Source organism: Terrapene carolina, unplaced genomic scaffold (genome assembly GCF_002925995.2).
Source record: "Terrapene carolina triunguis isolate 2854851 unplaced genomic scaffold, T_m_triunguis-2.0 Scaffold629, whole genome shotgun sequence".
Lineage (NCBI taxonomy): Eukaryota > Metazoa > Chordata > Testudines > Emydidae > Terrapene > Terrapene triunguis.
In genome coordinates, this window is record NW_020664980.1 from 8404097 (window position 1) to 8429820 (window position 25724).

Consider the following 25724-nt stretch of genomic DNA (forward strand, 5'->3'; position numbering starts at 1 on the left):
TATTTTATGGAATTTTTTTTAAATATTCTCTTTATAACAATACTGTCAGTATTATTTCATATTTCCTTTTTTCACTATTTGTATTATTAGTAGGAAGAACATTTGGCTGAAAATCTAGTATTTAGTGTTTCTAAATTCCTCTGCTCCTGTTGCTTATTCCCACTGGGTTAATTATGTTTCAGAGATTGTTCCCCTCCAGGCTAACATTCTAAATTGTTTACTTTTATGTCAGGCTGTTATGCCCAGGCCCTAAACCCCAATCCAGCAAGGAACTCCATGCAGTTGGACCCCTGCTCCTGTTTGGAGCCCTCTTGAGATCCACTTGCGTGCTGCTCCTTGCAGGATCGGGACTCTGCTTTACAAACTTTCTCAAGAATCTTGCCTCCCCTACACCCCAGGATTCTAATAGGTAGGTGGTGGTGTTCTTCCTTCTGAGTTAGAATTGCTGCCATAGGTGCTGGAACCAGAGGAGTGGAGGGTGCTGCAGCACCCGATGGCTTGAAGGGATTTCCATTATATAGAGTTTGGTTCAATGGTTCTGAGCATCCCGACTATAAAAATTGTTCCCTCACCCCTGATTCCTGCACCAAAATTTATGGCATTTATGTTGTGGGAATTTAAGTGGAATCTTTTTGCATGTAAAACAGAAGCGGTCTCGTGTTTCTTATAAACCCTGGGTCACTTTGCAGAAGAGAAGAAGTTCCTGTTGATGTCACCGAGAGTTTTGCCACTGACTTCAACCTGAAGAGGATCACGCACAAGAGAACTCTGCTGTCATGTTAGAGTCATTACATTCTGCATCCCTAATATTCCTTCCTCTTCACCCCTTTTCCCAGCCCCGTTTCAGCTGGATGCCCTCTTTTTCTCGCCTAAACTATTGTGCAGTACGTCGTCTGCCTGGCTACTGTGCTTGAGGATTTTTCAAGAAAAAATGATACTGTATAGGTGCTCAAACAGGGGTGCACGGGTAGCATTATATTACTGTAAGCTATTGTTATTATGACATGAAATAAAATGGTTTAGAAATGAAAAGCTATAATTAACTACTCAGTGGGAGACAAAATAAACCCAAACTCTAATACCGGCGTGGACTATTCCATGTAATGAGGGATACAGGAATCGTGCTACGCTACAGCTGTCCAAAGAACGATCAAGTCCATCCAGTACAGTACCAGCAAAGCAGGGGAGCGAACGCCCCCTCTGAAACCCCACCCACTTCAGACTCCGCCCCATCCATGCTCTGGCCACGCCTACTGCCGCAGAACGCTTGGTCCCGGAAATGCCACGTGTACGGAGTGCGCCTGCGCGGCGTAGCCGTCGGTGCTTCCGGTGTGTGGTTCCCTCCCTCCATCCTCCCCCCAGGCTCGGAGCTGGGGCCGGGCGAACACAGGCAGAGTTGCGTCCGCTGCCGCCATGGCCCAGCCCGGGAGACCCCCCGCCGCCTCCGGGCACAGCAGCCAGAACGGGGCTGGAGGGGAACGCTACAGCAACGGTGAGGCCAGGCCGCCCGGGACCGAGGGTCCGGCCGCTCCCTGCCTCGAGGCTGAGGGGAAGCTCGGCCGCTCCCCGGGGGAGGGCGAGGAGAATCCGTGCAATTCCCCGGGCGAGGGCAGGCCGGAGACCCAGCCTGGGGCCTGCGGCGCCTTACGGGGAGCACGGTCCCTAGCGCAGCCTCCGTGCCCGGCCCTTTGTCCGGGGATCCCCCAGAGAGCAGGCCCCGGGCGGTGGGTGGGCTCCTGGGGCCCGGCGGGGGCACTCACTGATCCTCCCCAGCTCCCTTCTCGCCGCCCCACCGGGACACTGAGGGCTCGGGCAGCCGTGCTGGGGGGATGGTCGGCCACGAGGGTCTCCAGTGGGCGAGGCCTGCGTTTTCCCGGGATTTAGTTTGCCCCTGAGACCTCTGCGCTCCCCCACACTGGCCCCGTGGTGGGGCCGAGCGGGCACAGCTCCCCTGGGCGGGCAGTCAGAGGGCCAGGGCTCACGGGACGCCAGCTTCTGCTCAGTTTCAGGGTTTGAGTGGGGGTGTGTGTGCCACGTAGGACGTGGGTCATCATCTTGGATCACTTACGTTGTGCTCATCACTCCAGTATCGGAATACCCATCCCAAACTGGGTGAGTGGGGAAGGGCACGAGCCGTGTCCCCACAGATACACCCAGTGACAGGTTTCTGTGGGAAACTAACACAAACCAGTTAAAAAAACCAAACCCATGGGGAAGGAATGGCTCCTGTCTGTGAGGTTGTACGTGTGTGGATGGGCATTACTGAGAAAACATTTTCCAAGTACCTTCCTTGTGGAATTTTGAGCAAATCACATTCAAATTGGCTACTAGTTTCATCACTAGAATACACACGGGATGTTTGTTAACCTGTTTTGCTTTATTCTGATTTAGCAACAAGCCATAAAACAGTGATTCTCAAGCTTTTGTACTGGGGACCCCTTTCACATAGCAAGTCTCTGAGTGCGACCCCCCCTTATAAATTAAAAACACTTTTTTATATATTTAACACTGTTATAAATGCTGGAGGCAAAGCGGGGTTTGAGGTGGGGGTTGACAGCTCGTGACTGCTCACATAACCTCATGACCTCCTGAGGCGTCCTGACCCCCAGTTTGAGAACCCCTGCCATAAAAAGTGGCCAGATCTTGAGTTAAAAGATGTTTGGTAGCAACATTAAAGATTTCAGTATCTGATTGCAAACAGCTTTGCGCATACCGTTTCTCTTTATGTCCATCAGTAAGGTTATAGAGGAAAATAAGTTGGACTTTTAAGACGGGGATGGGTTATTTTTAACAAAAATATCAGGAGAGGACATAACCTGATCCCTATGAGGGGATGGAGTTCTCACTCTCACAAACCCCAATGCACATACAGTAGGTGGTCATGAGGCTTTGTTCTCTGGAAACAGGTGATGGCACAGATGGGGAACTACATGAGATAATGAGCCAATGGACTGTATTTGCCGTAATAGAATAGTATTTCTATAAAAATAGTCTGTTTTAGCCCATTATTTGGTAAATAAGTTGTCATCCTCTTTTCACATTATAGTGAGAGATAAGTTTTAATAATGTGTGTATGGTCCTCAGACTGCTACAGGATGCACATTGTTTTCTTTTCTTTTTTTTAGGAAAAAAGCCATATTTTGTAAAAGAAAGTTGTTGAGTGAGTGAAAGATTTATTTTATAGTATATCTCACCAATTATAGATTGCATTCAACTTTCTAAATTCAGAAGTCATTCATAATCTGAGCGTCTGTGACCTTTTGTAATGTAGTGTACATGTGGCACCACGGTTATCACTTGCAGTGGGAGGATCCTGTAACTTTAGAGTAAAACACATAATGTAATTTTACTTTGCAGTTTATGCAAAAACAGTGTTCTCCCATTCAATAAATTGTATAATCTGAGAGCTCTTTGGTTTTAATTTTTTGTAACCACTGATTTAATTAATATTGCCTGGAGTAGGAATGGACTGGGGTTATCAGAGATGAGCCACTGACACCAAAGAAGAGAGAAGTTTTTAGCCAGCATTAATGGCTTATCTCCCCAACTCTCTTTTCCTTGGCTCTTCAGGCATTGTAGCTCATCAGTCTGTGCTTCTGGTTGCAAGCTGGACTCCCATGGAAATAAGCAGAACATAAGCAGTGTAATCCAATTAGGTCTTTCTGATGGAGAAAGCTGGAGAGGAAAAGGCAGGTCCCATCAGGGCAAAGAGATGAAAAATAAAATAAGTACCTGGCTGCAGCAAAATGGCAAATTCGGAGGCATCTTGTAAACAGGCCATGTTCTACAGTTACAGAATGGAGTCTGTTAGGCTCTGATTATGATGAATGGGGGTGGTTCATATCCCTTAAAGCTCTTGTTTCAGATTTTCTACACACTTGGGCAGATTTTACTGCATTGGTTTACACTGCATGTGGGTGAACTTTTTCAGACAAATAGCATATTTGACCAAAAGTGCAGTTTCAGATGTATCAAAAGTATTCATAAATTTGTGTCGAGTTCATCAAATAGTTTTGAGCAAGCTGAAAAAGTCAAAACAAAGTATTTTGACCTGAAATATTTTGTTTAACTTTCAGGCATTTTGATGAAAGATAAAGAAAAGAGGAGTAAATTCACAACATGGCTGGAGGACGTGGTGAATTTGTCTCTTTTATAGGCGTTAGCCCAGTGATTGGGGTACTCAACTGGTATGTGGGAGACCTGGGTTGAATTCCCCCCTCTGTCTGCCTGCTGAGGAGAAGGATTTTGAACCAGAGTCCACTACATTGCAGAACAGTACCCTAGCCACGGGGATATTCTGGTGTGTAGTGCTTTCTCAGTCTTTCTTCTTGATGTTGTTCCACTTTTATAAATAGTGATTGGAGCAGGGACTGCAATTTGGGTCTCCCATCTCCCAGGTGAGTGCCCTAATTCCACATCGGTAGAGTCACTCTTTCCTTGGTCCAATGATTATTTACAAATAAGAGAGTCTCTTTTGTGCTTGCAAGTAAAGTTACTATACAACTATTTACATTTTTAATATTCATAAAACCTTACATTTGCTATATTTACAATATATCAATATCTTTGGAGCCAGTCAATTCAATGACAAAACAAGAATGTACGAAGCACAATCCAACTATATATATTAAATCCGTATCTCTTTGTAAGCAACTCTCTACTTTGATTGGTTAACTTAAAATAACACACTGGCATTTACTTTTTTTCAGTGCACAAGTATTGTTCAAACGGTCTCCAGAGATAAAATGTCTTTACGTTTGTTTGTAGATGACAGTGAAAAATATCATCTTGAGGATTTCATTGAAAATTGGACTGGCAAAAGTAATATTGAGTTGTATTCTTCTGACACTATACTTCCCTTTTCATAGATTTTTAACCTAATCTTCATCTCCTTCCCACCCCCCCAACAAACTTCTCAACAGATTTCTTTTTTCAAGGTGTTATCTTAATTATAACTTTCTCTTAAAATACAGTAGTACATTAAACAAAAACAGTTCACTGTCATGTTTCTAGTTACTGTATCAACAGAGTTAAGAAGATTTGGTGACATCTGATTCTTATCAGGGAATCTGAATACTGTATTTTTGTTTGAAAAGCAGGTGTTCAGTGATCCAGGAATGATTCTCATGCAACTGTTCTATATATATTATGTATTGTAAATGTTGATCTTATCACTGAAGTCATGGGAGAACTGAGGATATTTTAGTTATCTGTGTATAATGAAGGGACAGAAGTTAGAGGTTCTCCTTCAGAGACGGAAGTGAGGACGCATTGAGCAAAATAATCGATATATTTTCTTCTTAAGATCTGTCTTGAAGAGTGAAACAGTGAGATTCCAGTTAATACAATTTGACCTAAACAGCTTGAAACACCTTTTTTGCAAACCTCAGAGATAACCAATATGACTGTTTCCTTATTTTTAATACAGTATAACAGTTAAAATACTGTGTTAACTTTAAGGTTGCTACTGTGTATGCACATCAAGGACTGCTTGCTTAAAAACCTAAGCATTTAAAGCAAAGATATCTTTTATAGTCACTTAAATGGGCATGCAAAAATCACATAACATTTTTATAAACTTGAGGTAATGGAATGGGAAGTCATTCAGAAAGACACAGCTTGACTACGAAGAGCCAAAAACAGTTCAAGAGAGAACTTGTGACAGAAAAATAGTTGTAATGTCAACTGGGATACAATAGGCAGCGTATTTAGATCACCCAAAAACATGTCACTTGGAGCTATATACTGCCTCCCTTCAGGGTGGGGATGTGTGTCTAGTGGATAACATATGGTGTGTACAACTTACAACTGTGGTCTTCAGTTCTGAAATCTTGGAAAAAAAATTGTTCCGATTCGGACTGAAAACTTGAAATTTCCTGTGGAAAGCAAATTCCGAAAGATTTCATTTCACAAAAATCAAACATTTATCAGCTGGCTGCCACCTGCAGTTTGGGGTCCTTAGTTCTGGGACAGTCTGGTGGTGGTGCTGCCGTGGAATGGTGAACCCTGGATGCCCAAGGCTCCTCAGCAGCCCGCCAGGATAGCTGGCAGGAAACCAGGAGGGTTTACAGTGTGAACTTGCCTGTGTTTCTGTGGAAGAGTTGGTTTCTGTGAAACATTTTGTTTTTGACAAAATAGTATTTTCCAATAAAAACCCATTTTGTTAAAAACAATTCCCCACCAGCTATAGTCCCAACATTGTGAAAATAAATAATGTAGTACTATTTTCCCTTATTGTATCTAGTTGTCATCTTTAAAATATGGAAAATGAATGATGTCCTAAGAATGTAAATCATTCTCAAAATGGCTAATGGTTTCATAAACTGCTTGCTTCTAAATATCTTCTCCAAATGAATTCAGTTTAGTTCAGCTATACCAGCCAGCAAAAATCTAAAAAGCAGATTAAATGCATAGGCTACCGTTTTTTTACTTCACTGGGCAAAATTTCTGAGATTTTGATGGCAGAATTGACCTCTGTGCCATGATACTGACAGAGATGCTTTAAAAAAAGTATTAAGGAAAATGTAGCTGCTAATTGGTGTAAACAGCAACTTTTAAAAAGCATTTTCACTCTTGGTCACTTCAGCATGTATACTCTGTTCGCCACCCTTCATGTGTGCACAACAGTTACTTGGGGAATCAACACAAACGCCCACTGCCATGTTAGTATGATCATACCAATATATGATTTCCCCCCTCAAACACATTTGGCTTAGCTGTTTGTCACTTGACTTTAAATGGGCAATAGAAAATAACTTTTCTATTAACTGGCTTCCAGAACTTGCATTTTCCAAAGTAAATGCTACATGAATAATATGGGGATGAGTTTTTCCTCTTACTAAAACTGACCACTAGACGTTTTCATTCTCAAGCTTGTGGGAAATATCAGTCATGGTTTATTACCTTAAGAACTATGCTGATATGTCCACTAACTTGTATGTTCCCCAGTAAATTAACAGTAGGGTCAATCATCATGTTAAAAGGAATATTTCTAAATTGTTTCAAACTCCAAGCATATTTTCCCTGTCTGCCATCTACATTTAATTGCCTCATTCTGGTTTACCAGCCAGTTGCATGCGAGAGCATCACAGTTATGTTTGATTTGCTTTTATTGAACGTCTAGCTTCTGGATGTTCACGTGCAAACATCGGCCACGGATGATGGCCCATGTTCAAACCTGAAACTTTTAGAGAATATCAGGGTTCTACTAGGTTGTCAGAAAAATAATTATACAAAGGTCTAGTGTATTAAGAGCAATTAATTATGAAGTTCATGTGTCTTATACTGCTCTCCTTATTCCTGGCTTGTTACTAAAAAGCACTTCATTACTAAGGGACTAGTGGTAAATTCCCAGGGGCTGTAAATAAGTGATATGTTGTTGGGAAGCTGGAAATTTCTTCTTGGGTACAACACTGACTCTTTGAAGGTTTTTTCTTGTAGGTCCTGTGCAAAACTCACTGATGCATTCATCACAAATGTTAGATGGCCAAGGATTCAGCTCTACAGTTCCAGGATTATACTCGCATCAGATACCAACAAAGGTTCCTGTACATCCATCTTCTGGACAATATAACTTTGGTGGTTCTCAGAATGTTTCTCCATTAAGTAATCAGGGATCTGGGCAGACTCTTAATAGACCACCTGTGGGACCTATTTCTATGGCACCTTTGCAACATGCAAGTTCTGTTCCCCAGATGCTCCCTCCATCACAAAACTCTGCTGCTATACCATCATCTTCTAGTAGCTTCGTTCCTGGAGCTTATCCCCCAGCACTTTCAAACTGGCAGTATGGTCAGACTCCTATGAGTCAGCCAACTGGGTCTCAAACAAACCATTTTGCTCATGTAGCAGGAACATTATCAACCCAGCCATTATCATCATCAGGGAGCACAAATCCTGCAACAAGCTATCAGTATACTGTTTCCCCTGGAGGTCCTCCACTTCAAAACAGCTACATGAAACCAGGTAAGAAAGATAAACATAAGGACTCTTGTACAGTGGCATATGTTTGGACTGAATTATACATCTAGTTGCAAAAGTTGATTCTCACTTTAGCTGTTGTGGTTAAAAATAAATAAAGATCTGATTCTGCAGTGACTCCTAATGGTTGTGGAACTGCATTGTTGAGCTAGATGCTCTGATGAAATGCAGTTTAGAACTACTTGGAGAACTTCCATTCACTTCAAAGAAAGTTCCATGTAGGGAGCAGGCTCTTAATTTTGTGTTTTGGAGAATGCTGCAACAGGCATTTGCTGGGAATTGGCCTTTCTCACTCATTGTCTTGTTTAATACTGCTTATTTAGGTCAAATGTTTGCATGTCTTAATGCTTTCTAGGGGTTCTTTCTCACAGCTCTGAACCTAGAGGTTCTTTTCTCCCCACCACTTAGCACCTCTTTTTGGTAGCTACCTGCCTTTTAAAAAAGGAAGAGAAGGATTAGAAATATAGAGAACGGAGGGTTGGCAAAAATATATATTATATTTGTGTGTCGGGAAACAGGTATACAGTACAGAGGTTGGGTAAGCATACATGGTACCTATATGCCTTTTCGTGCTCTTCTGAATGATGCCTATTTGAATATTTGCACACTTGGATCAAATCTTGGGCTCTTGCGATTTTCTATCAGTAGGGGTGTGTGTGCAAGTTGAAGTTTTTTTTAGGATTCCTGTTAATCATTTAATGCTGGCAGTTCTCAGCATGGCCTTTGTTGGAAAGTTGCAACTTATTATGCATATTATTAGGGGGAGGGATAGCTCAGTGGTCTGAGCATTGACCTGCTAAACCCAGGGTTGTGAGTTCAATCCTTGTGGGGGCCACTTAGGGATCTGGGGCAAAATCAGTACTTAGTCCTGCTAGTGAAGGCAGGGGGCTGGACTCGATGAGCTTTCAAGGTCCCTTCCAGTTCTAGGAGATGGGATATCTCCATTAATTAAAATTTATTTTATTTAACTCCTTGAGCATAGTTTGTTGAGTCATACAACAGTCATTCTGAAATACAGAAGCCTGGTATGTATGTGTGTTTGAAAGGAGAAGCTGGGAGAAAGCAGTGATGCTACAGTTCAGTTGCTTACTTCACTGTAGACAAGGATGATTTGTTCGGGAAAACACAAGCAGACACACAGACTTCATTGAGCACAGCACAGATATCAAAACATACATTAGCAAATAAAATCTCACTAATGCTTCTCTTCCCTGGTAATATGCACCAGCCAGTCTCCGACCTCATCACTGGCTTCTGTTAGTGGTAAACATTTAACATTTTGTGGTCATATTTTCTTAAATGCATGAATTTGTAACAAGCTATAATAGTTTCTTCAGCATCGTTCACTAAAGCAAGCCAAGTATCTGGAATAGTAGGCCTCAACATTTTATGGGAAGTAAGAAAACATGAATAAAGAGCTATGCATATTATTGTTAAGTGGAAAGCTTAGTATACTTCTTGATAGAAAGCTTCCTTACTCTAAATTTCTAGTTTTCACTCCATCCCAAGTTGTTTGTCTCTAGAAAGTTTCTGAGAAGAGAAGTGTGAAATGGGCTATAAAAGTGATAGAGCAGCACGTTATTAGACATATCAGCTCTTTTTTTTTTTTTTGTGCCCTATGATATGCAGGTGACAAAAAATTTGCATAACACTAACTGCTGACTTTAACCATTTTGGAAACACAATACAGATGCAAACCACTTGTACAGTTTCAGTTCACTACAGTTTTATCATCAGGTTTCTACTATCCAATTCACATCCAGCAGTTGCTTTTCTAATTATTCTTCTACTGAGCACATGTTCCTGTTAATGGGAGTAGTGTGCTATCCTTCTATAAAATGTATTGCAAATCAAAGCAACTGGAATGCTAAAGTAAATATTTTCTTTGTGGATGACTTTTAAACTCATGTTGACTGACGTGTCAATGTTAATCATGCACATTAAAAGGAAACTAATTGCACAGTGGCTTTCAAACTGTGATCCGCGAGCCATTAATGTCCATGAAGATACCCCTTGTAGTCCACAGGTGGAGGGAAATTAAGAAGTAGATTGTTGGGAGAAAAGGTAGACCTTGTGAGACTGGTTTTTCAGAATGGTCTACAGAATAAAAATGAAGGACTGTAATAGCAGGACTCTCATAGCCATAATGCAATAAAAAAAGTTCCTGAACTAAATCGGTTGTAGTTATTTGTAGAATTAGTGACATGTATTGTCTTTAAAATTAGATTGCATAACTTAGCTTATTGGCCAGATTCTTCTTGTATTTAGTGGGAGCAAAGGTTTCTGCTAATGTTGGTAATGTACCTTGCCCGAAGCTATCTGTGTTGGCAAAGTCTCAGGTAAAGGAACAAAATGGAAGTAACTGTGATAAAGATATACTTTTGTTTGATGTCACCACTACAGATACACCTGGAATATTGAATGTTGTTTCATAAGTAATCAAGCAGATAATTTTTTAAATGATCAGTTAAGTTTGTGTAGTTTGGTCTGACAACTTACCTTATGGCTAAATAATCAATGTACTATAGAAATACTTCTAATATATTTTAATGTGTGGCCACATGCTGCCCATCCTGGTGAAGACCTGATGTACTGACAAAAGTTGATGATTGATCCTTGGAGAAGATATTAACTATTTCAAATTTAGTTAATGCCTGATAGTGCACCTGGTGCTTTTAGAGAAGAGTAGACCTACCACCCTCTGAAATGGAAAAAGGTACTCCTAGGACAACTCTTAAGCATAAAGTAAGAAACTAAGGTCGGGATGGCAATTAAATAAGTAATTATCTTTAAATTATCCATGAATGTCCAGGAAGGGGAAAATCTTCCATTGGCTAAGGGAGGGAGAAAGTTACAGAAAAATGGTGTGGTCTTAGAACTTTTGTACATTTCTCTAACCTAGGAAGATAAACGCTTGATGTGAGCTTTTCAATATATAGATGCTAATAAATCTTTGTGTAGTATGCTTGACCTAGAGTATTTAGTTTCAAAACAAAAATCCCTTGCATTGCAGAAGTATACTTGGGCTGTGTCTCATTGCTGTGTCTCATTACTGCAGTATTCTCGGTGTAAAATCTTTTTTGACAAGTAATTAAAAAATCTAGAAAATACGTATTTCTAACAATGACAACTTAGCATCAAATCATATAGGTGGCAGATGGACATCCTGTCAAGGGAAATTTGTTTTAAAAAAAAAAGTGTGAATTTATAGGATCATCAGATGCATAGTATTGACATAGGCTGGCATTTTCAAAGGTAACTCTTGTGGTTAATGTACCTTTGAAAATTTCACCATAATGGTTATTAATTGTCAAAACAGGTAGTGACATAGATCATGGAGCTACAGAAGTCCCAGTACTTAAAGATGAGAAGAAAAACTGGCTAAGAGCTGTTAAACTTCATGTGCTTCTTTTGGGGTTTCTGTAACTTGTGCTGCTCTTTCCACTGAATAAATAAGATTAATATTCAGATTGACCTGTATGTAAGTAACCATCTGTGACTCTTCAGTTTGTTTAAAGCTCTTGAAAATGAATTATCTCTACAGGCTCTGTTCCTCCACCAGTGAATCGGCCTTTAGCTTCAGCATTCCCTCCTTCTAGACCTCCTCTAGGACCGCCTCCGGCTGGAGGTCCACCTTTAGTGAGGCCATCGGCAACCCCAGTAGGACCGCCTAACAGCTCTCTACCCCAACCTCTGCTAAATTCAGCTACAAACCAAGAAGGTAAGGGATTGATCAGTTCTATTTATTTGGTATTTCCATATCAATATAGGTAATTGTAAATACAGAAATTAAAGTCACTCAAAATGACTTAGTGAACAGAAACTTTTGGCTGCTCGGAAACTCTTTCCCATGATTTCACTGAAGTAACTATGCTTCAGAACTCTTCCATTTTTTTTGATATCTGAATGTTTTCATCACCAGTACTTCCAAATGACTGTGTTAGAGGATCCTTTTTCTTAAACTTCAAACTTTTTTCTTTAACTTAAACTTAGAGGTAGTTCAAATATGAAATGTTTCCCAAATATCAGTTTCTGATACTATATTTTCAGAAGAACAAATTTATTTCATGTGCGTTGAATGTGTTGCAATGTGTCTGTGAAAAAACTGTACTAATTAATGCACTGATTTTATTGCATTGACATAAGTTGAGAATTTGACATCAGTGTAGCATAGTTTCCTCACAGTTTCAAGGTAAAACTGATGGGAGAAAGATGGTATATTATTTCCCATTGACAGATGCAGAAGAGAAGTAAAAAACGGAGTGTTCAAAATAGATATCTGTGAGTGATACGTGTGTGATGTTATGCCCTTGGTTTTTATATTCACTTTTGTACTTAGGAGGGATTTTTCTTTTCTCATTGTTTCAAAACTGTGTGGGAAATTTAAATCTCTCTACCACCAATCCTGCAGCAACTACGGAGGATTAAAATATGTTATTCCTGCATGGAGTTCTTCCCTTTATCCAGTAGGATCAAAATAGGAGTTAGCATCATTTGAATCCTGGTATCATTGCTCCTGGAGCAATTTTATAAAATGTGAGCTCTGCAGTGCTGTGTCCGATGTAAGTGCTGTACGTTATATTTAACTTTTTGTAGTGAAACTTTGAATCATACTTACTGTGTGCTTTCTTTGCAGTATGTTAAGGTAGTTGGAGAGTGACACCTGCTCTTAATAAATGCCCTACACAGTACCAGCTGTCCAGGACTATCAATAATCTAAGAAAAAATATGGCAGTCATGAGGTTTACTCCTATGGCTGCCGCACAAGTATGCCGTTGTGTTTAAGCACTCATCACTGCTTTGTACCAAACCAGGGTGGATTTGATTTAAATCACTAGTCAGGAAGACTAGATTTAATCATGCATTTCTATATAAAAGTGCATTCTTCTTGGTTGTTATAACCTTAATACATATTCTTCACAACTCAGAGATAGATGTAGGTTTCATTTTTAGAAGGTACACACTATACATTTTTAAAGTGATTTATTTTGAAAACTTTTCAGATTAGTTTTACAGCTATATCAGAAAATGAATGATTGTTTGGTTAATTCATTTACCAAAGGTAATTTAAGCAGATATTTATGAAGTCATTGGGAGGTGAAGTATCTCCAGTTCAACAGGTTAATCATTAATATTTGGAGGATTTTCTTGCCATGCTGTATTAAGAGGAGAACATCACCAGACAGACATTTAAATTATTTTATTTAACTAAAACCACGACGTTGTGTATTTCTGGTTTTATTTCTTCAACAGCAAACATATAATATTTTAATAAAACAAGCATATGAATTTTTGAATTTAGTTAAACATTCAAGTTTTTCTTTGTTGCACTGTTTGCATTTTGCACGCATGACTGTCTTACCTACAGGTAGAGGAACTTCATTAAAATATTCCCAAACTGGGTCTCTTTTATGGCCTGCTGCCATTATAGGTTTTCCCTTCTAGTGAGAGAATGGTATGGTAGATCTCAAATCAATGAAGGCTACACTCAGAAAGACCTCAAGACTTCTGGAATATGCTGCTCGAACAGTTTCACTTTTGTTTCTACTGCCTGTCCCTCCCTTCTCACATTTATCTCCAGACTTCTTCTCCTTGTCCAGATCTATTCTGCCCCCAACAATCTTCTAGTTATTGAACTTTTTGAAACTTTGCACTTTTAAAGAGAGGTAAGGGATTGACTCTGTACACAAATTTGCAGAGGGGCAATAGGGTTGAGGTCTGTTATTTCTCATCTCTATATATTATTTATTTTATTTATTTTAAAACATTTTTGCTGTTAACAAGCATGTTATATCTGGAGACACAAATCCACAGTTTGAGAACTGCAAAACTAAGCATCTCTGATGATATCTTCTAGACTGAGCTCTGAGTCCCATTGGGTAGATAGAAAAATTAATCTAAATAATCTATACAGAAGCCCCTGGAATCCCATAAAATTGGTTCCCTAATCCATGAACTACTGGAACTCATTTACAAAACTTTTCTTAAATATTACATGAATAGATTGACTCATATTATAGAATTAGAATTTATAATCCCTATTCCATGATGAGATATCTTTGAGGTATAATGTATCTTAATTAAAACTATCTTTAGATGGGCTTTTTCCTCAAAGTACTTTATAAAAAAAAATCCGATTTCAATTAAAAAAAAAAATTGATTTTTATCCACCCTGTACCAAACCACCTTGTAGTGTTTCACAGTTAGTGTTCATCTTAGACAGGGTCATATAGTAATTGGCACTGCTTTTTTTTTTTTTTTTTTTTTTTTTTTTTTTTTTTTTTTTTTTTTTTTTTTTTTTTTTTTTTTTTTTTTTTTTTTTTTTTTTTTTTTTTTTAAATCTAGTAGTGTGGGATATCAAGTCAAAATTGTTCTTGGTTTCCCCCATGCAGTAAAATTGATAACTGCTTTCTCCTATGGTAGCTTGGTGAAATTGTAGTATGAAGACCCATTTTAAAAGGAAACCTGCATGGACAATGAAGACTATTTTTTATCATTTTTGAGCATATGAAATTTACTGGAAATTGCATTTGGTTAGCAAACTGGTATTTTTTTCCACATTTAATAAAAAGCCATGTAACACATTCTTTCTAGATAAGTTAGAATTTTTAACAGACTATGAAGTGGCTTATTTACTTCTGGGTAGCAAGTCTCTTTAATTTGCTTTACTGTTTGGATATGGGTTGGGTATATTTTTCCTTTTACTAACCCAAATAACCCCTTTATGTATTAGTAGCCCTTCATTAATAATTCCCTTCCTTCTTTTGCCACTTTACAATTCTTTTGGTTCTTTACCACAGTTTACTCTTGATTGGGTGTGTGACTTCCAGAAGCTGCTATTGATAGAATCAGTAGATGGAGCAGGATGGGTGCTCTTAAGAGAAGAGTGTTTGGTTTCTTTTAGCAGACATAAGTAATCATTTAAGGGTGGAATTTTCAAAAATACATAAGGGAATTGAGCATCTGAATCCCTGAGGTGCTTTTGAAAATCACTTTTCCAACATGTGCAACCAGGGGAGGAATTTGGCATCTTGCTACACTGCAAATCAAGTTGGACTCTTTGCAAAGCCTGTTATCTAGCCTAACTAAAAATTACATCTCTGGTAAAGTAGTTCATTCAACTGATAAATAACGTTTTTGAAGGGTTGATGACATTTAATGTGCTCGGCGCAAGCAGAGTCAGCGGGGGGAGCACAAGTAAGCTGTATTCCTATATCTCTAGTTAATCACTGGTGCACAAGCAAAGTAAGCGCAAAATCATGCTAACCTCGAGCTTCATCCAAAATGTGGGAACACTTTATTTTGATAAATTGAAAAGGGATTATTAACATGTATGTTTTACCACAGATACTGAATATAGTGGAAGGTTTTTAAAAGTAACTATACCTAAGCCTACGATTTAGTCACAGGTATTTTTAGTAAATGCCATGGACAGGTTGCAGGCAACAAACAAAAATTCATGTCCTGTAACCTGTCCATGACTTATACTAAAAATACCTATGATTAAATCGTGGGGGAGGGTGCTGGAGGAGCGTTGGGGTGGGGGTGCTAGTTGGGGGGATGCCCTTGGCCAGTGGCACCAGCTACCCGGGGCCAGTGGCCAGCCAGGGACTGCTGCCGCGGACCACGGTTGCTCCAGCTGGCTGGGGACCGCTGCCGTTGACCACAGTTGCTCCGGCCAGCCAGGGACCACTGCCCGGGGTCTTTTTCCATTAGGTGATCCTTTTTCACTTCATGTTTTAGAATCAAGCATTAGGATTTTTACACTGAAATGTTCTCCAGCTTGTCACTATCATATTAAATCAATTGCTGATATTAAACTTCCAATGAGGAAAAGCAGCTCGGTTTCAGAATTTAAGCCTTCGTTTCTTAATGGGTTGTTTTTAGCAGGTGATGCAACAGCCGCTGCCAGTGATGGATCTTTGGTCCAAAACAGTTACGATGCAATAGAAGGAGGAGGCTTCATGGGTAGGACATTCTTATTAAACACTTTTAATTTTGAGGAACTTAATTTTTAAAGCCATTTCAGGTGGGAGGTGGTGGGGTGTTATTCTAACAAATGTATACTTTGCTCAGTGTAAGTTTATCTCAAGGAAATTGACTTTAGTGTTTGAAGCTTTGTTTTAACATTTTATCATGCTTATCCACGTAAGTGTGTTTTTTAAACAACAATCCAGCCAAAACCTTTCAGTAAGTGCCTGGCCAGAATGTCAACATAATAGCATATCATCAATAGAAGTGCTATTTTTTTGTGTATTAACCTAGCTGCATTTCTTGGATAACTTATTTGAATATGTAAATCCTCTTTGTCCACTCTAGCAACCACGTATCCATCTCCTGCTCCCCAGAATCTTAAAATGGGTAGAAATGTTGGGTATTCTTATCCCACCTTACCACCAGGCTACCAGAATTCATCTTCACCTGGAGCACCAGGAATGCAGTCCTCACCCCTGCAATATCCAGCTGGACCACAACCATTTCCTCAGGTAAACATTGATTTTTGTCTATCACTAAAGCTTCAGTCCTGTAAACTGCTTGGCTCACTTTACCTATTTTAGAATGCAGTACACAGATTTGTCCCTGTTTAAAATAATAGACTGAACATTATTAAACATGGAATTCTTCATCAAATTTTGTATTAGATGTATTCAAATAAGTTTTCTTGCCAAGACCGCTTGTACTGTGCAACGTGTTCGACCTAAATTAGGCAGCAAGGGTCCCCTGATTTATGTGGCATGGCTACATTAAATTATGCAGCATTATACTGCAGTGTTAATCACCACCTAACTCGATAGGCTGAGAGACAGTGGTAGAAGGGCTGAAGCACTGTCAGTGGGGCTTGGAGGATGTGGTTGCCAGGATTCCTAGACTCTCAAAAGTACAGAGCTCCACAACACTGAGTCTTAGGAGTTATGCACCCAGGGAAGACATCTGCCTAGTAACTTCATGTCTGTGTGGTTTAGAAGAACAGATATGGCAAGTCTCCCCTTGCTCCATCCCAGATAATAATTGTGGCTCTCATGCTGCTGCATGTACTCGCACTTGAGCTGGCCACACTGGTCCAGATCCTCAAAGGTATTTAGGCATCAAACTCCCTTTGAAATCAAATTGATGCAGCAAATGCATACATACGCAGATAAAATATGATTATTTCTGTACCTGGATAATAGCATACACCAGGGTCCTGTTGACTGTCAAAAGAATTCAATAAACTCAGAAGTCTTAGAACAAGTGCATGGTGGTACCTATGTTTGCTATAATACATAAACTGCTTGTTTCTTGATAGTTGACAAGATTAAGTTAGTTTTGTAACTAGTGCCCGAATATATTGCAACAGAACACCAAATAATACTTGAACTACAAAATTCTGAAAGGGAAATAATTTGCTTCTTTTTTAAATTGATGTATCATCCAGATAAGGTCAATTAACTTCTTAATTTTTATTTTTTGTTTTTTACTTAGCCTGTCTTGGGCACTAATCACATAACTGGGTCTATGGGTGGCCTGAGTTTGCAACCAGAAGGATTAAGATCTATCAACCTTCTTCAAGAAAGAAATATTCTTCCTACAACACCTTTGCAGGCTCCTGTCCCAAACTTGCATGAAGAAATCCAGAAGCTCAACTGTAATCCAGAGTAAGGTTTCCCATTAGCTATAATTTATCAAAAGAAATGGAAATAAGAACTATTCCTCAGTTTTAAAAAAGTCCTTGGGGTCTAAAAATCAGCATATAAAATTCTTACATTCCTGAAATATTTGCTTAGTTTTTTTGGATACTGCTAGTAATTGTTTGGAAAGCAGCTTCATTTTTATTAAAATAATGAAAGATGAAAAATGGCTTAATTTTTTTACTTTAAAAAAGATGAGTAAAGTATAGACCAAAGTGCAAACACTGCTCTGGACACATTCCAGGTATAAGCCAAATAGATTCATTCGTGTCTTAAACTATTCCTCATAATCTCTCTTCATAGTTTATACTTACTTCAGCAAAACTTCTGGTGTTCAGTTGATCAGAGGAGAGTGAAATGCAAGTCCATAGCAGCTTTTATTGCTGTCAGTCAGTTACCTCTCTCCCTCTCAAGTGAAAAGGAGGATTCATATGTTCTCGCTGGAAAAATTCCTCTGGGAACATTGTAATGTCTTAGAAGTTTGTATGAAAGTATATTGTAGTTTATATAAGATAATATCAATTACTAAATCTTCTTCTAAACCCTGTTTTTAGAACACTTTTGGTAGACGATATCCCTCCTTTTGCCCTTGCTCTGTCAGAGACCTAAAAATAGGTTTGATGAGATTAGTTGGATAACTCCCATCAATGACCTCATCTCCTCTTATAAACAGGGGATTCCTTGAGTGTAATCCTTTTTTCCAGGATATAGATCTGGTTAGTTATCTAACCAGCTGAAATTATTTCTCCACTCACCTCAACATATATATCATATTTTGAGATAGTCATGCCTAACTCCATCATATCCATTAGACAAAGATCAGTGCTTTGAAGTACTTAGGATCTTCTGTTCTAAGGCTAATGACTAGGCCTTCTCCTGCTACAATATGTAACTGTGATATGTGACACTATCTACAGCAATATAAACACAATAAATACAAAACTGTGTTTAAGCCATCTGATAAAATGAGTCTGCAGTGTGCATCTCCAGAGTGGATTGTGATCCACCTTGTGGGAACGTGGTCAAAGGCCTGGTACTTTCAAGGCACTTGGATAGGTGTGATAGAACCCAAGAGTTACAACCGGCAAGAAACAAAAGTCAAAAACATAATGGATTCTGCGTAATTGTAGAAGTAGAAATTAAGTCATTTAAATAAGGCAAAGCAAATAATAATAATAATAATAATCTTGAACGTACATTACATTTTGAACTCTGTGCCAGAGGTAACCAGTGAAAAGTTTTAAATAATGGAGTAAATGGTTGGCTAAACAGAAGGCTAGCAACGTAGTGTGTACTATAATCTAACTGAGAAAACCTTGGCAATATTATCAATTTACATATAACCAAAGATACCCTTTTGATGTCTATCTGAGAAGTCTAACTTGGGGTTAAGTAACCTGTATGTAAGTTTTGTATTTGTTTGTAACAGAATGTGTTAGGGGCCAATATACTTATTCCACTCAACCAAATGTATACAATTTAGGAGAAACAAGGTACGTGTGATGGTTATGCCTTGGATTCAAACAGTTCAGGTTGAAGTTGCAGTGGATTTGGCATAAAGCTGGAGCGGGTATTCTGTCAGGAAATAGTAATTCACTGCTATCAACTGTGAAAAGAAAATATAAAAGATGCTATGTACTACTTAAATAACAATGTTATTCTCTGAAAGTCTGAAAATAACCCTTTATCTTTCATGTAGGTTGTTCCGATGTACCCTGACTAACATTCCTCAAACTCAGGCCTTATTGAATAAAGCCAAACTTCCTTTGGGACTCCTGCTTCATCCTTTCAAAGACCTATCGGTATGATGAAATATTCAAAGCTTTAAATACTGTAGTGTCAGCTATACCTGTACTAGAGTTCAGTAACAGATAACTCTATAAGAGGCAAATGTCTCAGATAACCTTGGGCCCAGGAAAAAAACCTCCCATAGAAAACTGTTTAGTCATCTTGCTTCTGCTCCATGAAAACCAGTGTCCTCTTTTTAAATATCTGCCCCCACTGTTACAGTCCCTAGCCTCATCTTAAATGATTTTGGAAGCTGAGGTGCAGTACACCACTCAAACTATAATGAAGTGAGTTAATATATTTTAATATTGGTATAGCTTGTGTAGTTTTACCTTGTCACCTAATCACCAGCTGTAGCCATTGATTTCTTCCTATACTCCAGTTCCCTGAGCACTAACTCTTATCAAAGTCAAAAACTGAGACTCAGATGGCCTCAGACCTCCTTTAAGCCATGTATTACTTGGATTTAATTTGCTACTATTGCTGCTGTTCCAGATAAGTGTGATTTTTGGTGGTGGTGAAGTGATCACTAGAGTCATAAGGAAGGCAATGTGGATTCAATTACTATAAATTCATATGGGTCCCACAGCCTGTTACTTCCACAGTTGACTTCAATTTCTAACATACATCTTTATATAATGTCTGTTTCTGCAGTGCTGAGTTGGGGGACAGTGTTCAGTTTATTTTAAAAAAGACAGAAAATACAAAATTAGACATGCGATTGAGAGGTTTATCATCTTTTTTGAAAAAGAAACATACACAGCTAAGTAGGTTAGAGCCTGAATTTAACCAGCCTTTCTAACAGTTAAAGTTTTGGGGGCACCATGTGGATTGGGGTATTTTCTTCCTCTATTCTGTTTAAGTGAGAGTTGCATTTAGGCTGGCTAACCTGAGAGCACAGAGAAGATAGTATTACTATTGTAGATATGTCATAAGCATCTTGCTTTGGGGTTTTAAAGCAGAAGTTCCTCTTTTCCAGCAATTACCTGTGGTCACCTCCAGTACAATTGTGAGATGTCGTTCCTGCAGGACATATATTAACCCTTTTGTCAGCTTTCTAGACCAAAGGAGATGGAAGTGCAACTTGTGTTATAGAGTGAATGATGGTAAGTTTTAAACCAATGAGCCCACTTAAACATTCATGTCAACTTTTGAATTTGACTTCTACCAGTATTCCATCAATACATTTTTTTCCTGACATCTGAGGTCTGCTGCTATACGTCTGATCCTTCCCAGACCAGCATTGTGTGATGTAGGGAGTCTTCCACTAACGGACCAAGATGTAATCACTAAAGAGCTTCATTGGGTTTGAAACAATCTCCAAATGTGAAATATTATTGTACTAACTTGCTGCCCTACTTAGTACCCCCTATATATTTCCTCTTACACAGTATCTCACTGCAGATACAGCATGGTTACTCAGACATGTCTGTGCTAAATCCTAGCGCAGTTAATATTAGTGTACGTTAGTGTGAATTGTAATAATATTATAATTTTCATTTTATCTAGTTCCTGAAGAATTCATGTACAATCCTGTGACAAGAGTATATGGAGAACCTCATAAAAGACCTGAAGTTCAAAATGCTACTATTGAGTTCATGGCTCCCTCCGAATACATGGTGAGGTTTTGTTTCTTCCTCTTAAACTTTTATATATTGCTTTAATGTCTAGGGGCTCCAATCAGAAAAGATCCCTATTTTTTTTTTTTTTAACCCTCATGGTGTCTGCATGTGTTCACACCCAGGGTTTCTTATACTAATGTACTGCAACTTCAACACAATGTTTTCTTGACTTAATATCAAGAAAAATTGCACACAATCATTGCTTGCACTTCTGTTTTTGGTAGATGAGTAAAAGTCATTTGATTGTTCTCACCAGTAGTATATCTGAGATTGATCAATTTTGTAGTCTTCTGCAGTTATAGCTGTAGGTGCCAGTGGTTCCTTTACCTTTACCAATACCTTTTGTGTTTTGATCTTGAATTATGACAAGTTTTTGGACCTCACCCCTCTAATATAAAGAAATGTTTTTTGTCTCTCTCATACTCTCACAAAACCCAGATGTATTCAGGACCCCTAAGCTGAAAACCCCTGGCATAGGACGCCATGATCTAGTTTCTGTTAACATGCCTGGCGTGTTAAGGCAAAGAATCTTAAATAATATATATAAAAAATTGTGGTTCCATCTTCTAAATGTTAATCTTTATTTCTGGTTCATATTAGCTCTTAATATTTTTGTAATGAAAAATATTGGAAAATTTTGTCATTATTGTGGCTTAAACTGTACTTAAGATGATAGAGTTGTACTAAAACCACTGGGTAATAGACTAAGAGTCCAGTCCTGCAACCTTTGCATACCTGAGTTCTCCTATTGACTTCAGTGAGTGTTTGGATAAAGGTTGCAGAATCTGCTCCTTAAGCATTACCAGCTAAACTAAACTAATGGTGATGAAATGTATCGTTGTGTCTGCACTTTTCTGAAGTAACTTGTGTGTCATCTAGATTGGAAAATACCAGTTCTGAGAACTTGGGGAAGACAGCTTGTTAAAGGGACAACATCAAATCAGATACATTGAAGTACAAATTAATTTGTTCAAAATACCTTAGGTTTTAAAAAATTAATACTTTAGAAAGCTAACATAAATATTCATATATTTTTTCCTTGCATTATCTCAACTTGGATTATAACTAGTCACTTCTGGATTACTATCAGATTCTCGTATGCTATCAGGATGCTCCACTGTTTGGGTTACAAATATTGCTGTGGAACGGTCAAAAAAAGTCCCTTGGTAATCTTTAAATTACATGGGAATATTCTTGTTGACTCTGGATTTTGTAAAATCTTATTTTTACAAACATCAGTTTCAGGCCAAATTTGATCTGACAGTTTCACTTCAGCAAGGACTAGAATTTATCCCATATGTTTTTCCTCCGTATTTCCTACTGTACTATCATTGCTTATTTGTCCGCTATTACACAAATGAGAGAGATTTCTATTTTGGGGATGTGTTCTGAGTGATGCAATGTAAACCTACAGTATAACCAATAAACTGAGACTGACAATTTCAATCACTGGACATTAAAAATCTCTTGTTTTTTTTTTAGCTACGTCCACCTCAACCTCCTGTGTATCTCTTTGTGTTTGATGTCTCCCACAATGCAGTAGAAACAGGATACTTGAATACAGTCTGCAAGACCTTATTAGACAATCTTGACTTGTAAGTTTTGGTTCTCGTTTCAGAATTTAATCTTTTTTCCTTATATTTCTAGTATTTTCTTTGTGGAAATGTTTTTTGTGATCCTTGAAACTAGTTTAATGTTGTGTGAACAGGATTTTAATTTAGTCCATTTATGACCCAGAGAGGAAAATTTTCAAAGTACTGCATAGGAATTAGCCTTAAATTCAGTTCTTATCAAATGTAGCTGTCAGTCTGATTATACAGCTTCTTGGTTTTGCTTTAATGCAAAAAATGCATAAGAATATCATAGGTTTGCTTTGAACAAAGATTTGGAACTATGGCGTTAGAAACAGTAATTCAGTGTGCACTCCTTGCAACAAATGCACATACATGTCTATAAAGCTTTGCATGAGACACAAGTTGGGTGAGGTAATATCTTTTATTGGACCAACTTCTGTTGGTGAGAGAGACAAGCTTTCAGGCTTACACAATGATCCTCCTCAGGTCTGGAAAATGTGTCTATACATACATGCACACAAGGTAACAGTTTGTAGCTACTCCCACTATGAACTTGTGTAATGCTTTACATCTTTTACTCCTGGGGGAATTCAGCGCCTTAAAATTAAAAATTACGTGCACAGTATTTTATAATTCTGCATATTTTATTTTTCAAAATAACAATATAATCACACCAGTTTCAATTATTTTTGGTGATTTATTTCAAAATACCTGTCAGCAAGTATGTCTGTAACAATACAGACAACAAAAAAGATTCAGGAAATGTTTTTTGACAAATAGATTCCTAATCATGGCATATTAATACAGAACTCTGAATAATAATTCATTTAAACTACAATACAGAACCGTATTTCCCACACCCCTCAGAAGCAGTGCAAAGGCTTGGGGGAGTCAGGAGTAACAGAGGAGCTGAGGGAGGGGGAAATAAATTGCTGGAAAGGAGCCTGGGTGTGAACTTGGATGCTTGTTGGGTATGGGTGGGAAGAGTATGGAACAGGTTTTTTGGGGGAGGCGGGGAGGGATTATTAGGGAGCTTCCCCCATGCAGACGACAGGTTGAATTTCCATAGGGGTCCACAACTCCATTCAAAATTTTTTAGGGGTCCACAAATGAAAAAAGCTTGAAAAACCGTTGATTTAGAGTAAGTCTCAACACAGGTAATGTCAGTTTATTGCTGTAAAATAGCTCAAAGCCAAACCATAAACAAATTTCAGTACTGCAGTTGTTCTGACATTACCTGTGTTGAGACTTACTCTAAATCAACGGTTTTTCAAGCTTTTTTCATTTGTGGACCCCTACAAAATTTTGAATGGAGTTGTTGTTGAGGGGTGGGGGAGTGTAAGCATTAGCCTGAGAATGATGCAATGGATATTGCAGAAACTATATTTCCCAGCAGGAATAAAATGTCCCTCTACCTTATGTCATTGTAATAGCTCTGAGAGAACGTACTTGCACTTGAACAGTGTAGGCTAACTAAAATCGACTTGCTGAACACTTTGTTTTTGATTTTTAGGCTTCCTGGGAACACTAGAACAAAAATAGGCTTTATAACATTTGACAGCACAATCCATTTCTACAGTCTTCAGGAAGGTCTCTCTCAGCCTCAGATGCTAATAGTTTCAGATATTGAAGGTATGTAAGAATAACATCTAAATTGAATTTTTATAAAATGATACCTAATGATTTTGACATACTATGTTGGCACAGTCTAGAACTCTAAATACTAAGATGGGTGAAACAAGAGTGCCTTGCATTAAATTAGGATATTGACATAATTAAGATTACAGAAACTTGCTGGAATAAGGATAATCCATGGAACATGGTAATATCAGGGTACAAAATTTATAGAAGTGATTGTAGGTCACACAGTTGGGGGAATGGCACTATGTGAAAGAAAGAATAGAGTCAAATATAGTAAAAATCTTAAATGAATTGAACTGTACCATAAAATCTCTAAGAATAGAAATTCCATGCTTGGACAATAAGAATATAGCAATAGTAATATACTACCGACCAGCTGAATGTGACAATGACTGTGAAATGCTTAGGGAGATTAGAGAGGCTGTGAAGCAGAAAACTCAATAATAATGGGGCATTTCGGCTATCCTCATATTGACTAGGAACATTTCACTTCAGGAAGGAATGCAGAGATAAAAAATTTAGATACCATAAAAGACTGCTTCTTGAAACATCTTGTCCTGGAACTTAAAAGGGGAGGGGCAATTCTTGATTTAGTCCTAAGTGGAGTACAGGATCCGGTTTGAGAGGTGAATATAGCTGGACCGCTTGGTAATAACCATAATGTAATTAAATTTAACATCTTTGTAGGGGGGAAACGTCAAAGAAATTCACTATGGTAGCATTTAACTTAAAAAAGGGGAACTACACAAAAATGAGGAAGCTAGTTAAACAGAAATTAACACAAATAATCACAAGGGTGAAATGCCTGCAAACTGCCTGGAGACTATTTAAAAACACCGTAATAGAGACTCAGACTATATCAGGGGTTCTCAAACTGGGGGTCGTGACCCCTCAAGGGATCGTGAGGTTATTACATGGGGGGTCACGAGCTGTCAGCCTCCACCCCAAACCCCGCTTTGCCTCCAGCATTTATAATGGTGTTAAATGTATAAAAAAGTGTTTTTAAGGTATGGGGGGGGTCACACTCAGAGGCTTGCTATGTGAAAGGGGTCACCAGTACAAAAGTCTGACTATATGTATACTCCACATAAAAACCCCCCAAAAATGCCACCATGACTAAAAAGTAGAGTGAAAGAGGCACTTAGAGCCAAAAAACATCTTTTAAAAGTTTGAAGTCCAATCCTTCTGAGGAAATTAGAAAGGAGCATAAACTCTGGCAAGTCAAGTGTAAAGTTATAATAAGGCAGGCCAAGAAAGAATTTGAAGAGCAACTAGCTAAGGACACAAACATTTTTTTGCCATTAGTTTTTAGGTACATCAGCAGCAGGAATTCTGCAAAACAGTCAGTGGGGCCTCTGGATGATCGAGATGCTAAAAGAGCACTCAAGGAAGATAAGGCCATCATGGAAAAGCTAAATGAATTCTTTGCATTGGTCTTCAATGCAGAGGAT

The 25724-nt window shown here is 38.5% G+C and overlaps 1 protein-coding gene across 2 annotated transcripts in view; it reads left to right on the forward strand.

Moving 5' to 3' along the window:
- The first annotated feature begins 1342 nt into the window (after window positions 1–1342).
- SEC24A (SEC24 homolog A, COPII coat complex component) overlaps window positions 1343–25724 on the forward strand; it is a 50898-nt gene continuing 26516 nt past the window's right edge. Inside the window, exons 1-11 of one of the 2 annotated variants that reach the window (XM_026659357.1) lie at window positions 1343–1492; window positions 7441–7965; window positions 11525–11701; window positions 15868–15948; window positions 16300–16466; window positions 17443–17615; window positions 19348–19450; window positions 20416–20542; window positions 20946–21055; window positions 22541–22653; window positions 24146–24264. In XM_026659357.1, coding sequence (XP_026515142.1) covers window positions 1414–1492; window positions 7441–7965; window positions 11525–11701; window positions 15868–15948; window positions 16300–16466; window positions 17443–17615; window positions 19348–19450; window positions 20416–20542; window positions 20946–21055; window positions 22541–22653; window positions 24146–24264 — 1774 coding nt within the window. In that variant the 5' untranslated portion in view covers window positions 1343–1413. The remainder of the gene's footprint in view (window positions 1493–7440; window positions 7966–11524; window positions 11702–15867; window positions 15949–16299; window positions 16467–17442; window positions 17616–19347; window positions 19451–20415; window positions 20543–20945; window positions 21056–22540; window positions 22654–24145; window positions 24265–25724) is intronic. The other variant, XM_026659358.1, reaches the window with a different exon arrangement.